The following is a 15828-nucleotide window of genomic DNA, read 5'->3' as shown; positions in this document are numbered from 1 at the left end:
ATAAACATGTGCATCATGGAGGTCCTACCTTGCAGACTGCATATAGGATTATTGCCCAATTCCACACTGGCATGATTAACTGGAATACTTGACAATTGCTCTATATAGCTATTTACAGGATAAGGATATTCTTTGATAATTCCATCAGCTAGTACCGATTGCAAGAACTGCGCTACAATATTCTGCAAATTGACAGAGTACAAGGTATTGCAAAAAGACTCAGAACAAACTATAAGCAACAGGAAATGATGTATCATATGAAATGATTTTATTCTTGAAAAAAAGCACATTGCACCAAGAATTCCAACAAGCTTTCCTTGAACCCATTAATGAACTACAAGAGAAAGCAACAAAATCATACATCCAACACACAAATACTATATATCTCGATAGGCCCCTGCAATACTACTAAAAAGATGACTTTGAAGAGTATCATACAGAACATCACAGGTGTAGCTTAGGCCTAAATTATGTTAAGTGTCTTTACATATTAAAACTTTTTCTCCGTGTAAGTTAGTACAGTAAACATGATATTTCATGTAGTCATTATGTACACCAAATTTATTTCCTGAAAAAGAAAATCAGAAGCTGAAGATCAAGGTCCAGTTTCTGACTTCATTTTTCATTTGGTTGTTCATTTTTTATGTAATCTTTATCCAGCAAATATCACATGTGAAAATATAACCATGAACTTTGTCCTGCAGATCGCAAATTAAAAAAAAAAAAAACACTTGAGTAGCACTTTCAGTTTAAGAGGAACTTCAAAAGTCTCCACTCATTACACTGCTATGGATACTCCCATCTTTAATAAACACAACCTTCTTAGTTCAGTTCATGCTCTTATCTTAAAAAAGGACACACTAGCCAAAAATTCAGGATGTATTTATCAAGCCATCAATTCATGGTTCTTGCAGCACTCGTCCATGAGTTCCATATAACATAAAAATTTAAAAAAAAATGGTTGCTTAAATCTCCACTCACTACATCTATAGATACTCCTATCTTAATAAGTACACTCCTCTTGGTTCGGCTCTCTCTCTCTCTCTCACACACACACACACAAAGGAAGGGTTTCAAGAGTAGCACACCAGCCAAAAATGTAAACATATTTATCAAGTTATATGGTAGAGTAGAAACCTTAAATCAGATATGTTAACAGAGTCATCTCTGCTCCTCTTACTTTCATCAGACAACTTAGATGAAATCACAGCCATCATCTTCCACTCATGCATCACTCATCCCAACTACTTCCATATGCTATTTTGATACACAACACTACTGAACCCTTCTCTGTATTTCCAACTAAAAATATAGCCTATGAAGGCAATAACTTGAATAGAACAACTTCAAGATAATCGTATATTTTATAAAAAATCAGCATATTCAGTTTGCCTAGATTTTATATTCTTTATTACTGGTGAAAAGATCCAGTAGACTTGAACATGAATAACTTGTGATAGTTAACAGAGTGAGATAATAAGAATTAAAAACATTTATACCTGATATCCGAAATAATTTTGTTACTTTGAAAATTTATAATACTTAATAGTTAATATGCTTCAATAAGTTGGCATATGTTTATGCACAAAATCATGTTTATATTGCTGGCACATTTCTAGTGAAGCAAAATTTTATCCCTCGCATGCATATACTATCTTTAGTATAATTGAGTAGTTAGCCTAAAAGTTTAAACTTAATGCAGAACCAATCACACTCCAAGAAGAGCTAGACTTTATTGATAAGGATGCTACTTTATCTTACATCCAAATTACTTATGTGTTCATCCTTCGAAGTATCTTATTAGTGTCTTAACACTAAAAACATAGACAAATAGCAAATAGAGGAGCAACAGAGAAACAGCGGTAAAGAAACAGAATGGGAACGAAAAAAATTGAAGGACTGATAAAATCTTTTAAGCTCCAACTTTTGGAGTGGTCGAGAGTTAATACCACATAGACTTGCACAAGAACACAAGATCAGATAGTAAGTTCTTTTGGTTTAGTAATACGCACATCTTAGTAAATTTTCTTACGACTATTATTTTGACATCTGAATTGCATACAGTAAATTTGCATTCTAGCACATTGACTTTATCTGCTCTCTCTTTTCCTAGAAACAAAGCATCCATTCTTTGAATGCAGCAACTACCTCATGAGCAAACGACACTTTGGAGTGCTGCACATGAAAGACATCAGCTTTTGCACATAATTCTAAATGATCCCCCTCGCGGAAACTTGAGCAATCTTACTAATGCTCATGTTCAATCTAACCTCCAAATAAAATGAGAAAGAAACACACGCATCTTCTGTGTCCTACAAGAGTATCATGTTGGTAACACATACCTCATGAAAATATCAACTTAAAAATTTATGCTCGCATCATGCTAAATTTAACAGTACTTTTTGAGAAGTTCATTTTGAATGCTGACTAATAGGACAAATAGCAAAACGAAAAGTACTTAGAACTGCTTGACTTTATTTTGCATTAGGGGAGGAAAGTCATCAGTATAGCTCTAAATAAATACATTTCATATGGAAGAGGGGGGATATATATTTAATATAAACTGAGTAAACATTTGAACAGCTCTATATTTCGCCCCCCTCCCACTGTGTAATACTTTTCTCTTATCTGCTCACACTCATCCCTGGGCATGTGCTTGTGTGTGAAACAATGTGTAGCGATTTCGGCAGTTTTCAGCAGTTTCAAGAGTTTGCATTGAGTTTTGGAGTTTTGGTCAAAAGAGTCATTAAAAAAATCCAAAAAACGAAACTTAACAAAATCAAGAAAAGTTATTTCACATTATCCCACTATGTTTTCAGTTAACTAGGACCATAATTTGTGTAGTTTGGGTGGTTTCAAGTTGAAACTTAATTATTCGAAAACTCAATACATAAAATATAGTATACTTATCCCTAATTTTAATAGTTATCCTCCACTTCCTCTAATGCTTCTAATTTTCCTACAATGATCTCTATTTTCTTAATAATTTCCTGTATATACTATAATTTTTACATTTAGCTGAAAATAATTTCCCATATTTGTTTTAATTTTTGAATTAAACTGAACTATTCTCTAAGCATATTGATTTGATGTCATTTTAATAACTCATTTGAGCAACAAAAAAACAATCTAAGCATATCATTAGGTCTGTTTTAAAAATATCATTTTAAGCAAGAAAAGATCATCAAAATAAGAATCCATTTTATCTCACTATTTCATTTTAATATCATTTTAAACCAAGGTTCGTTGTTTCAATATCAGACCCTGTATCGGTGCCACACTAGCATAGTGTCAGTACGGTACGGTACACGATTCTTTTGCATACCGAGTATCGGTACGCCACCGGTACCGGTATCGGTACCAGTTCCGAACCGGTATGGTACGGTATGTCCGGTACCATTCGGTATGTCCGGTACCATTCCGTACAGTACGGCATACCATGTTTTAAACAAAACTAGTTTATGGAAACAAACACAGGAACATATAATCTAATTAGTAAAGACACATCAAAGTTGCATCTTGCCCGCTATAACAACGAAGTCTAGTGAAAAATAACACAAATTAGATAATTAGAGCCATAGATAAATGGGTATTGACTAATACTAACAAATTTTAGAAATTATTAGAAAATCTTAAACATATATGCCTGCTAATTTAAAAAAAAAAAAACAAAAACCAAAAACTTCAGCTTCCATCAATTTTGACTGAACTATTGGGACTTAACAGAAACCAGCTGAAACTTCAACCCTTGGTGTGAAACAAGCAAACAGATTGCCTCCATTCCCACTCACTTCTTCTCTCGCCTATTCTCCATTTTATGCCTCAAGGTTTAGATAGAAAGCACAATGAGACATACAAATGAAGATGGCAACATAGATTCAATAGAAAAATATGACAAATTATAGCTATTATGACAGATCCGATACAATATCTCATAGAAAGGAGTTCTATATGAACACACCAAGGTATGTGTAAATATGTATACATATATATTGCATGATAAATGAATAATGACATAGACCTATGCTCCTTAATTCATAAGATTAGATAAAATGGTTATCGATTGTTATGTTAAACTTCAAAGATAGCATCATAGTTTGATAGTGTGAAGTGTCAAGGAACACCATGCAGTGTTCTAAGTGGCCAAATGTCCGACATGTCAGAAAAACCCAAATTTGGTGGGTCCAAGTTGCACCACTATGAAGTGTAGGATTGACATTTTCTATTTAATAAAGAGTTCAGAACCCTAATTTCTGAATCCTGCTCGTTACCATATCAACCAATATGATATCATACATAGACTAGACTAAAACCATAAATACAACCATCAAATAGAAAGAGGGGAAAAATGCTTATTTTTCACCTTAGTTTGGAAGGAGAAAGATGGTTCGTATAAGTGATAGGGTAGCGTCTTTTTAGGTACTAAGATCTGCTGCAAGAGCAGTAAGAAGTTATGGTAGTAAAGAGTATGGCGAGAATTGTCACTAAGATCCGCATTAGGTAGGGCTGCAAATGGGTTGGGTCGACCCGTGACCCGACCCGACCCAACCCGCTTAAGAGCCGACCCGACCCGCATTTTAGGACCCGCGGGGCCGGGTCGGGTCCTAAATTTGGACCCGTTCTATTTTTCGGGTCGGGTCGGGTCTGTCCAATTTCGACCCGCACCCCGACCCGACCCGACCCAATTTTTTGGATCATTTTTTTAAGACATGCAGCCCATTGGGCCGCAGGCCCGCAGTGCTACAACAGGTCACAGGTGTGCTCTGGCCTCTGTGCTTTGCCCGCAGCCCGCAACGGTCCAACGGATGATATATAAATCATCCGCTGGACCGCTTCACCTGTTGGAACTTGGACGGTCCGTTCCTCCCTTTTTCTCTCCCGTGCGACGCAGCGGCTGTGCCCTAGCCCTAGATCTCCCGAGTCCCGTGCGGCGGAGGATCATCTAGAGGAGACGAGGACGTCGAGGAGTAGACCGCTTCCGTGCTCGGTGCCCTAGATCTCCCGTGCGGCTGTGCCCTAGATCTTGAGCTGCGGCGGAGGATCATTTGGAGAAGAGTAGCCCGCTTCCGTGCTCGGTGCCCTAGATCTTTCGACTTCCGACTCCCCATTCCGCGGATCTCCCTCTTCCCATTCTTCGGCGTCCCAAGGTATGTCCCTCCTCCAGTCCTCCGTATTTTTTTTAGCATAGGCCGGGAGATGGTTCCGGCGAAGGGGGCTTACATTGTAACAGGGCAACGACGCCGGACTTGAGGGAGAGGGAGAGGGAGAGGTGGGGGTCGTCGGGGTCCTCGGGGATAGTCGGAAGATTTGGAGGAGGGGCGTGCCACACTTGGGGAGCATCATTTCGGCCTACTTGTTTTATTTTCTACCAATCTGTGAGATCTAACCTAGTTTGCACAATTTTTTTGAGATTTAATCACAGAACGCTTGAATCATGGACTGATGTAACAATCCAATGTGTGCAATATGAGCCTGCCATTGATGGGTCACAAGGTCTTGATCAAAACACTATAGACTTCAAAATTGGATAATGGATGTCATTCAACATACAAAGATAAGTGGTTGTGATAAAAATGGTCATGTTGATGTTGGTGAAGTCTTTATTTTCACGCTTCCAGCCTTTCAGGAGGAATTGTTGAGCTTGCAAAAGGCTTCACCTGATGGTGAATTGGTGAATCGGTGATGGAGTATTGGATTTGACAAAATATTGAATTAAAAATGCAAATCTGACCCGGACCCGACCCGGACCCGATCCGGACCCGACCAGATCCGGACCCGACCCGACCCGAATGACCCATTGGGGTAGGTATGGACCCGACCCGACCCGATCCGTTTTTCAACCGGGTCGGGTCTGGGTCCAAAATTAGGACCCAAACATGCAACCGGGTCGGATCGGGGTCACCTAGGACCCGACCCAACCCGACCCATTTGCAGCCCTAGCATTAGGTGTGCTAGAGAACTATAAGGAGAACCAAACTATAGACCGAAACAATCTTGTTTTCAGTGGGTTCAGTTCAAACTTATACAATCAAAGCAACTTGGGAAAATGTGTAGAGGAAGCCCAAAAAGATATACAAGTTAAATGATACATTATACATCATTTAAATATTACCAATATTGTACTTTACACTTTAGAATAGATTTTTTAAAACTTATAAAAAATACTTAAAAATAATAAATCACAAAAGGAGATCATAAAAATAGCAAAGTTAAACAGCACTGCTAGAAGTCATCTAAACAATAGATCATAGTGTTAATGTTGTAATTTTGTGAAGGTGTCTTAGGGACAAATATAATGATTGAGATGGCATAACATCAAAATGAGAAGAAAAACAAACAACATAAGAGTAACAAAGAATGGTTATGAAAAGCAACAAGTAAGAATGACTAATAAATGTAATCGTTAAAAGTTTATCACCAAAACTTTTTCATATTCTTGAAGAAGCACAAATCACTAAGGTATCATGTGGTAAACTACTGAATAAGAAAGACCACAAAAATTGTTCATAAGAATCAAACTTTGCTTAAACATTGACTATATTTTATTACCATTGCTTCCACGGAAGCCCAATTATTACCCACAAACAATAGACCCTCTTAATTTAGAAAAGCATAACAAACATTTAGTAATAACATTACCAGTTTTATATGCATCAATTTCAACGAGAACAGAAGGTAGTTGGTTATGATTCAAATTGACCAAACCAAAACATGGTTAGGTTTTCCCTTTGATTCTGACTAAAACCAAAACAATGTATCCTGGAAATAACTATTACATTAGATGAGTAAGGAGCCTGTGTACTTCAGGACTAAGTTGCGATTAATTTAATTAAAAATTCCTCCTGATATCCTCTGCAGATCCTCTACTGATCTCGTCCAAAAAGTTTTATTCAACTTCTTGAACTTAAAAATTAAAAAAATATATATATTTCTACTTAAGCAGATAGGTTTTTCATTCTTAAGCAAGGCTTCTTCATTTATTTTGATTTATGATGCTACTGTGGAACTACTGCATGGTTGTTGCCAAATCCAAAAGGTAATGGGAGTAACTGTTAGGTCCAAAGTTCTATGACACTGCTTTGGTAGTATATAGCCAGTGAATAGTTTGTCATCAAATCCAGGGGAATCTCCTTTCAAAGAAATTTTGGCAAAATAGAACTATCAACTAAAAGATGAAGTATTTTATCAAATCACATCAATTTAAAAAAAAAAGGACCCAAATATCCGCCGGTTATGGGATCACGTCCATCAAGTACTCCACCCTCCTAGATCACAATATGGATTATTCTTTCTTCTTAAATCAATCATGGGCATCACAAATGTTTATTGACTTTGTTTTTTTTTTTTCTGCTCACTGGCAACTGTTATATACCAACCTGTCTTTCCTTTCCTCCCCATCCATTTTTCCCCTATTGTTATTGTTGTCCAGTTCCTGGTTCACCTATCATTTAATGAACAAGGCCTGCTGGCCAAAAAATTGCTTTGAGGCCATTTAATGTTTAGTTCCAAGATTGCATAAAACGAGGCATATCTTGTATGAAACAGGCATGGCTGTGTCTAAAACATGTGACAAGTATGTCTGGGATGCAAACCAAGTACTGAATCACTGATGATCATCAAATATTCCTCTTGAATAGGTCGTGTCCATGCCCTTTCTCTTGAATCAATCAGGTTATATGCTGCATACTATTTCGTTATTTGACAAGATCACATAGCCTATCAAATATTTCTTTTTCTAAACTCATGGGATCACAATTATACATCAAATACTCCCTTTAGCCACTAATAAATAGCTTTCATTCAGAGACTAAACTACAACTGTTCATTCAAAAGTAGTCACATGAATCAGGAATGTGAGTCCATCAATCTCTCACCATGTTCAGAAAAAAGAGTGATGCTAAATGCACTTGTTTTTTATATTCATTAATACTTATACCCCATTGTAATCACTTCCCTTATTTGATCTCTTTTGAATAAACATAGGGAAGTGATTCGGCTAAAAGCAGCGATACATCTATGAATTCATTCAGTAATATATATCTATACTAGATACCACCTTCACATGAACCAGGACTAAGTGTTGCACATGCCATGATTTAGTGAAGTTTTTTCAATGATCAACTATATAGGAGGAAACAAGACACTTGACAATCTGATGAGTATCAAGGTTCTAGGGGACAACACTAACTTAACATTATTTTCCAGACCTCCATTAATGCCAATTACACTCAGCAACTTCATGAGAATTTAAATCTAACCGTAACGCTTTCTTATCCTATGCATCATTTCCTGGAGCCTCCACTAAACTTGCTAGTAACTTTACATCAAGCATCAATGAACATTTGATTTCCACGAGAACAAGAAAAGATCAAGTAAATGATGCTTATCAATTAAATCATTATAAGGCTCCAGATCATTGTACTATATAGCACGCCAGAAATTTAGCTAGTTTTGCTCCAAGTGATTGCACTTGCGACTCAAATCCCACGTAAGAATCATGCTAGATGAACATAAGATACTTCTATGCATTCAACAAAAGATTATCAAAACCCATCAAAATAAAAGAATGGTGATTCTGAACTGGTAGCACCGATATCTTCATACTCGAGAGGAATCAGATGATCTGAAAGCATAATCTCGACTGATTCATTTCAGAACAAAAACATTCTGTCCAAGAAGTGTACCTGCAAGCTGAAATCATCGCCTTCAAAAGGCGATTTCTCGAGAAAAACGATGCAGAACTCCAACGACTTCTCCAAGATCAGCACTACCACCGACTCCACATGCTCAGGAACTAAAAACATCCAAGAAAATCACCAAAAGATCGTGAACTGATTCCACGAATCCGTTCGAAACCTCATAAATTCCAAGAAAAGAAGAGGACTAGCTCCATACCGGAAGTGGAGCGTATAGCCAAAACAATCAGCCTGGCCACCGAGACCACGGCTTCGATCTGGGACCGACTCCAGCTCTCAAAACCCGGCAGGCCGCCACCAGCGTCCCCGATTCCGACCTCGAGGATCGAGAGGAACCTCTCCAGGCACGGTCTGATAGAATCGGAGCGTAATCTCTGGGCAAGATCCTTCGGCACCTTGTCTTGGAAGATCTCGAGAAGTATTGACATCTCCGCCATGGCGAACGATCAATTCATCGAAACCCTAAAGGGACGGAAAGAAGAAAGGAGAGAAAGGGGGGGGAGGAAAGAGAGGTTTCGCTACTGAATCTAGTGAGGGTTTTGAGAAGAGAATCTTGCGGCGTAGAGGAGAGGAAAGAGAAGGGGAGAGCAAATGGAGAAAGCGAGGACGGTAGTGCCTTTCTTATATCGCACTTATGTCGGTTATGGTTTTTCGTTTTTCCTTTTATTTTGAAATATCTGGACCGTTCAATGGTGGGCTTCGCTCATCTGATCCGTTAAAAACGCGTCAGATAGACATGGCGACGGTCGGGAAGGGTTCATCGGGGTGACACGTGGGCAAAAACGATCGGGCGCTGATGTTCCATGTACCAGCTTTTTCTTTTCTTTCGTTAAAAATATATCTATATATCAGCCTTTTCTTTTCTTTTCTTAGAAAATGGGTAAAAAAATGAAAAAGCTGCTCTGATTGACACAAAATGTTTGCCTTTTTTTTTGCTTGCTCTTCAAGTCTTCTTCTTGCGTCTATCATGCACGTCCTTCTCGGAAGAAAAAAAGAACTCTATATTATTATATTTTTTTAATATCCATCATAAATATATATATATATATATATATATATCTAAATTTTTTCTACTAACATACTCTTTGCTGATACAAACCATATAGCCAAATAATACATATCAAATAAATTAATTATTTAACAAGCCAATACATATATTTTTGGTAAATTAATATATAGTTTCTAAACCATGATATTAACTAATAAATAATACATGATTAGATGATGCATATTTAGCAAATTAGTCATCTACTAATCCAATGTACATCTTTATGCAAATTGATACATAGTCTTTAGAACATCATATTCATCAGTTCACACTACATGGCTAGTGATACATACTTATCTACTTTTTGATACATACTGTAAACTTATTTGATACACATTCGGCATTGATCCAATACACACCTCCAGATATATACATATACAATTTTTAAAATATACAGTTTACCAATACACACCATGTAGATGATATACACCAAGCAAATTAGTCACCCAACAAGTTAATACATATCTCTAGATAAATCGATATATGGTTTTTAGAATATATTGTTCATCAATGCTGATACATAGTTTTCTAGCTTTGTCTAATATAAGAAATTATATACATCCATTCCTTAGATTATATGGATTCTTAGTTGTAAAGATTCTAGAAAATAAAGAGAAATTTGGTGAAGGAAAAAAAACTTAAAAGGAGAAAGAAGATTACATGAATATGATAAACGGCTTGATAAGGAAGAAGATAGATGGTTTGGCTTGACGAAAAAAAAGAATACGGATGGTCTCTCTCCATAGATGATCTTTCTTGGCACATGCTTTTTTTTTTCTTCTTTTTTTGAAGTTACGGGATCAAGAGACTCCATTAGTAGGAGGAGTCACTTCCCTATTTAACTTTTGTGATTTCTTCTTTAAAAAGGGTGAGAGAGGAAATGTGGTAAAATAAAAGTTCCACCTATATGATATTCTATAGTACCCGCCTTATATAATTTTTTTTTAAAAAAAAGTTATAGAAAATAATTAGCTAAAGAGAAATCATACCAAAATCAAATTAATTTTAAATCTTTTGACAGCTCATAAGCATAACAAAGCTCATAGATCAAATTCAATAGACTTTGCGTGTTTTGCATGGTTTTAGCCCATATTGATCATTCCATGATTGATTGTTTGTCCAACTTCTGTAATCTGCTGGTCCAATTTTAGATTACCCATGATCTTTGCTTTGCAAAACGACCAACAATGCAGTGGACCCCATTGTCCATGATTTGCGGAATGGACAACTTGATCACCAACAATGATTGAACTGGACTTCTCCAATCCAGCTTGAAAATAAAAAGAATGCAAACTTTCATCAATTAATTCACTCTAAATATAGAGTTACGCTACTAATATGTGTGCATGTATACATAAAAGCCCCAACTGGTGAGAACGATGATTTTTGTTGAAGTACATAAAAAATATCCTTAAATAACATATATTTTGAATTAAGAATATATAGCAAAATTTATTCTTGTCTTTTGAGACTGATGGGAGAAATATTAGACACCTCGACCTCTGACCAGATAGACTCCGACCACCTCGGTACAAGCCGAGGTAACCAACTTCAGCCCAGTAGAGAAACCAACAGGCCGAGGTGAACAACTTTGTCTCTAACCGAGGAGCCTATCGACATGTGATGATAAGGACTGATAGTCCTGGTAATTGGTTGTCGTGACAGTGACTGGCCGTTTCAATGGTTCTGCGTTCGGCATGCGGTCAGTACCGTATGTGGTCTACGCCGAGGTCATACTACTGGCCACCACCTGACCACTGGTGCACACCAACCCACGTAACGGCATAATCAACTCTTCTATATAAAGGAGCGATCCGGGGGACCATAGGTACGCAAGGCGATATCATGCAATATCATTTATTGAGGACCACCCTCTGCTAAGATTTCTTTCTTTTATACTATTGTATCTTTATTCTGACTTAGGCATTGAAAAATCCCTTGCCGGAAACTCCGACGAGCGAAGTTCTTGCAGGCCATTCTTGGAGGAACTCAACTCCCGACACCTCAGCCAACTAGCCCAACTCGGTTCCAGCTAGGGCTATTAACGAGCTGAGCCCGAGTCTCCGCGGGCTCGGCTCGGCTCGTTCCACAAAATTCAAGGCTCGGGCTCGAGCTCATTTGGCACAGCCCGGCTCGGGCTTGAGCTTGTAAGGCTCGTTTGCCCGGGCCCGAGAGCCCGCCCCATCCCCGAGCTCGGTTCGTCATCGGAGAGAAGAACGAAGGAAAGAAAGAAAGCAGTTTGCAGTCGGAGAGAAGAACGAAGGAAAGAAAGAAAGCGGTTCGTTGTCGGAGAGAAGAACGAAGGAAGGAAAGAAAGAAGGAAAAGAAGAAGAAGAGAAGAAAGAAAGGGTGGCAGCGAGCACCGCCGGCATGGGTGTCGGCCGCAGGCTCGGCCGCGGGGGAGGGAGTGAAAGCTAGGGGATAGGGGTAGGCTCGACGCGGGAACGGTTGGATCGATGGGGCGCGGGGGTTGGGGCGGCGGCACTTGTTGCCTCCCCCGCCGGGAGCAGCGGCATCGGGGGCGGAAAAGGAAGAGGAGGAGGCATAGGAAGGGTGCCAGAGGCAGGTGTAGAGGTGGAGAAGGTCGCGGTCATGTGGAGCGAGGCGGGATGGGTCCTGGTCACGGGTGATGCGGCCGGAAATGATGCGGAACTTCTTGCTGAGGCGGCAGAGCTTCTCGGAGAGCTGGGATCGGGTGTACAGCATCGTCGTCATAGCTGTGGTCGGAGGGGAGGGCAAGGATGGGGGCATCGGCTTCGGGCTTGGGGTGAGGAGAACGAAGTCGTGGGTGGGGGTGGAGGTGGGGTTGGGAAGATTCTAAAGAAACCGAGAAGAAAGGAGAAGAAAAGAAAAAGAAAGAGGAGGAGAAGGGAATGGGTTAACAGGTTGGATTTGGATTAACGGGTTGAGTCCGAACCCAAACCAATTTAATCCGATTTAAAGAAATTAAATGGATTTGGATTAGGTCGGGTTGGGTCTGATCTAAGTCCAACTTGTTGGGATTTGTATCCTAAATGTCAATCGACAGCATATTGATGATTGAATTTTGTAAATGAATTGACAAATTAATAAAGTGTTATTTGGCATTATTCATCATTTCATCTTCAAATGAACTCTTATATGATGAAGTCCTTAGGACTTATGTTATGATAAAGGAGGATTTATCTTTGAGTCCTTAAACTTGTTTGCGACCAAATGATATGTTGTTACTAGGACGACAGCATTATCGAGATTAGGTCGTTGTGTGACATATACGTTGGTTGTCCTCTTAACCAAAGAGTGTGCTCTAAGTCATCCTGGCATTAGGAGTCAAAGGGATTGAATTATACAGTAACCATAGTTCAGGATTCCAGAATATTTGCTTCGCATATATTCGACCTATCCGGACGTCGGGTACCATTGCTAGATGGTCACATCGATTAGTGTAGGAAATTGTTCCTATACTACCGGCTTAGGTTCGAACCTATGAGGTCACACGCATAGAAGATTCCTGATTGATCAAGAAAGCTGATGAATGATTAAGAATCATTCAGGGATAATTTGGTCAATTTGATTGGCAAATTATCTTATAAAATAATTTAAGTAATTATTGAAGGATTAATTAGTAATTAAATTACTAATAAACTCAATTTGATTGAGTAATTGTGCTAAGGATGAGCCAAATTGAATTGGATTCAAGTTTGGGCTCAATCAGGGTTTTGACCTGATTGGATTAGGTCAGAACCAAAAAGGACTTAAGCTGATCAAATTAATTTTAAATTAATTTGTTCTTAATTGGAGATTGATCTAATTGGATTAGGTCCAACACAAAGTAATTAATTCAATTTGATTGAGTTTGGATGAGCCAAAAATTGAATTGGATTCAATTTGAGCTCAATCAGGGTCTGACTTGATTAGATTGGGTTCAACCAAATTGCTTTGTTTTAATCCGGGTTTGACCAAATTTGATTAGGTGCAACCCAAGAGGATTAGGCTCAGATGATGTGGCAATTAGTGGTGACATGGAATTGGATTTTATGAATTTTAAATAAACCAAAATTATTGCATGGCGCATGGACCTATTGCTTGACACATGGCGACATTGTTTGTTGTTTGAATTTGAATTCAAATATTAAGCAATATATTAAATAATTTCATATATCAAATAACTTTTCTAGTTGGCGTGTGAACCTCTAAATTATTTAAATTCGAATTTCAAATGAAATATATGCGACAAGAGGTAGGAAAATTCTGCTGCATGGATTTTAAATTCCTCCCCTCTTGCACATGTGTTTAAATTTGAATTTAAATCAGATTTGGTTGAGATCTGATTTGGGTTATTCCTATTCCTTTGCATGCGCCAACTAAAGGAGGTTTTCTGAAAATAAATTTCAAATTTTGAATGAAAATTCAGAGGCCATTAAAAGGGGTCAAACATGGGCACCGAAAACACATCCATTGCAGCCTTCTTCCTCACCCGTCTCCTCCTCCTCTTCTTCTCCATTTTAGATAGGGTTTTCAGGGTGAATATCTAGAAGATTCAAGATCAGATCTGAGTCCTCTACTTTCCTTACAAACCTCATCTCTATCTGCTTCAAGACGATTGATCAAGAGTTGATTGAATTCCGATGGGCAGATTTCAGCTTTCAAGTGTTCTGCAGTTGCTAGCACTGTTGCGGAAGAAGATCCTTCAGGACTTCGCGTGTACTTCTCGTAGAGGCCATTCGTGTGCGTGGTTGCGAAGTCAAGAATCAGATTCACAACTTTTATCCATCATAAAAGGTATTAATCTAGCATTAATCATTTATTATGGTGTCAAGGTCTAGGTCCAATTCTCCGAGGTTTTACCCTCTTTTGGGGCTCCTCACGGAGATATCTCCAAAATCCATTCGATGGATATTCGGATATTAATTGGAATAGAGTTCTTAAGTTTCAGATCTGATAGTTAATCATGTATAAAAGTTTTAGCATAATTGTTTAAACAATTCTGGCATAATCCTATGTGTTCTTAATGTGCTGATTTCTAGATTTGATCTTGTAAGCATGCATGAATTAAATTGTTTGATTCATTTTTCCGCTGTATTTTTGAAATTTTAAAAGAACTACGTGTGGCTTGATTCCCCTTGTGAAGAGGTACGTAGGCAACCCGATCAGGTTCAGCCATGGTTTTCAAAAAAAAAAAAAATTCAGCATGCTAAACACCGAAGAACCTAGGAATAACTTTCAGTGGTATCAGAGCAAAGGTCCAAGGGTTGTGACCGATCTCCGAAAATTCTCACGCGTGATTGTGTGATGAAGCGTGGCTCTCCGTCCGAGGGCGTATAGAGATGCATGCTCTGATAGGTATACATAGGTGTCACCCTATTTTTAATAGAACTGAACCCATGTAGGAGTGGAAACTCCTCCACTAACAGTGGTATCAGAGCCAGGTTTATGTTTAAACTTTTATGTTTTAATTCTTGCAATTAAATCTGAAATCATTAACATGTTTAGATTAGATCTAAAGTACTTTTTATGATTGATTTAATTGCTGATTATGCATGATTAAGTAGATCTGAAATTTTGGATGCATATGATGCATGTTTGTGTTAGGATTAGTAACATGAATAAATCTGAAATCATAATATTGTTTAGATTAGATCTAAATAAAGTTTATGATTCATATGATCTCTGATTTTAATGAACAAATCAGATCTAAAAATAAAAGTGAAAAAATAAATACATAAGATGTATGTTGTTTGTATTAATTCATGTTGTTATGTATATGTGATGCATGAACATAAAACATAATGACTTAAATATGAATTAAATCTGATTACATGTGATTAATTATAAAAACTCAGATCTGAAAATGTATTTAAGAACTGAAAGATTGTAATTAATATGTAATTAAAAAGAAATATACAATGATCAAAACTTTCATAAGTCTAAACTTAATTGAGAATTAAGTGTTATGAAATAGAATTGTAACTCAATTAATTGACATTGCATAATTCTTTGAGCATATGGGTTAGCTTGAATCAAGTTCTTAGGATTGGGTTAGACCTAAGGTTAGAATCAAATATGGTCTAATTAGAGTTAATTGATCTAATCTAATTAAGTAGT

The 15828-nt window shown here is 37.8% G+C and overlaps 1 protein-coding gene across 1 annotated transcript in view; it reads right to left on the bottom strand.

The window, feature by feature from the left end:
- Window positions 1-9319, bottom strand: part of BIG (auxin transport protein (BIG)) — a 29866-nt gene extending 20547 nt beyond the window's left edge. Inside the window, exons 1-3 of the mRNA XM_008799377.6 lie at window positions 8896-9319; window positions 8685-8794; window positions 29-182 (exon numbers count right to left, since the gene is read on the bottom strand). Coding sequence (XP_008797599.4) covers window positions 29-182; window positions 8685-8794; window positions 8896-9133 — 502 coding nt within the window. The 5' untranslated portion in view covers window positions 9134-9319. The remainder of the gene's footprint in view (window positions 1-28; window positions 183-8684; window positions 8795-8895) is intronic.
- Between the last annotated feature and the right edge of the window lie 6509 nt (window positions 9320-15828).

The sequence above is a fragment of the Phoenix dactylifera genome, chromosome 2, assembly GCF_051530095.1.
Source record: "Phoenix dactylifera cultivar Ajwa chromosome 2, Ajwa_hap1_PhDact_Kaust_v1.1, whole genome shotgun sequence".
In the NCBI taxonomy this organism is placed as follows: Eukaryota; Viridiplantae; Streptophyta; class Magnoliopsida; order Arecales; family Arecaceae; genus Phoenix; species Phoenix dactylifera.
Note: the sequence above shows the minus strand (reverse complement) of the source record. Positions and strands in the feature narration are given on the sequence as shown.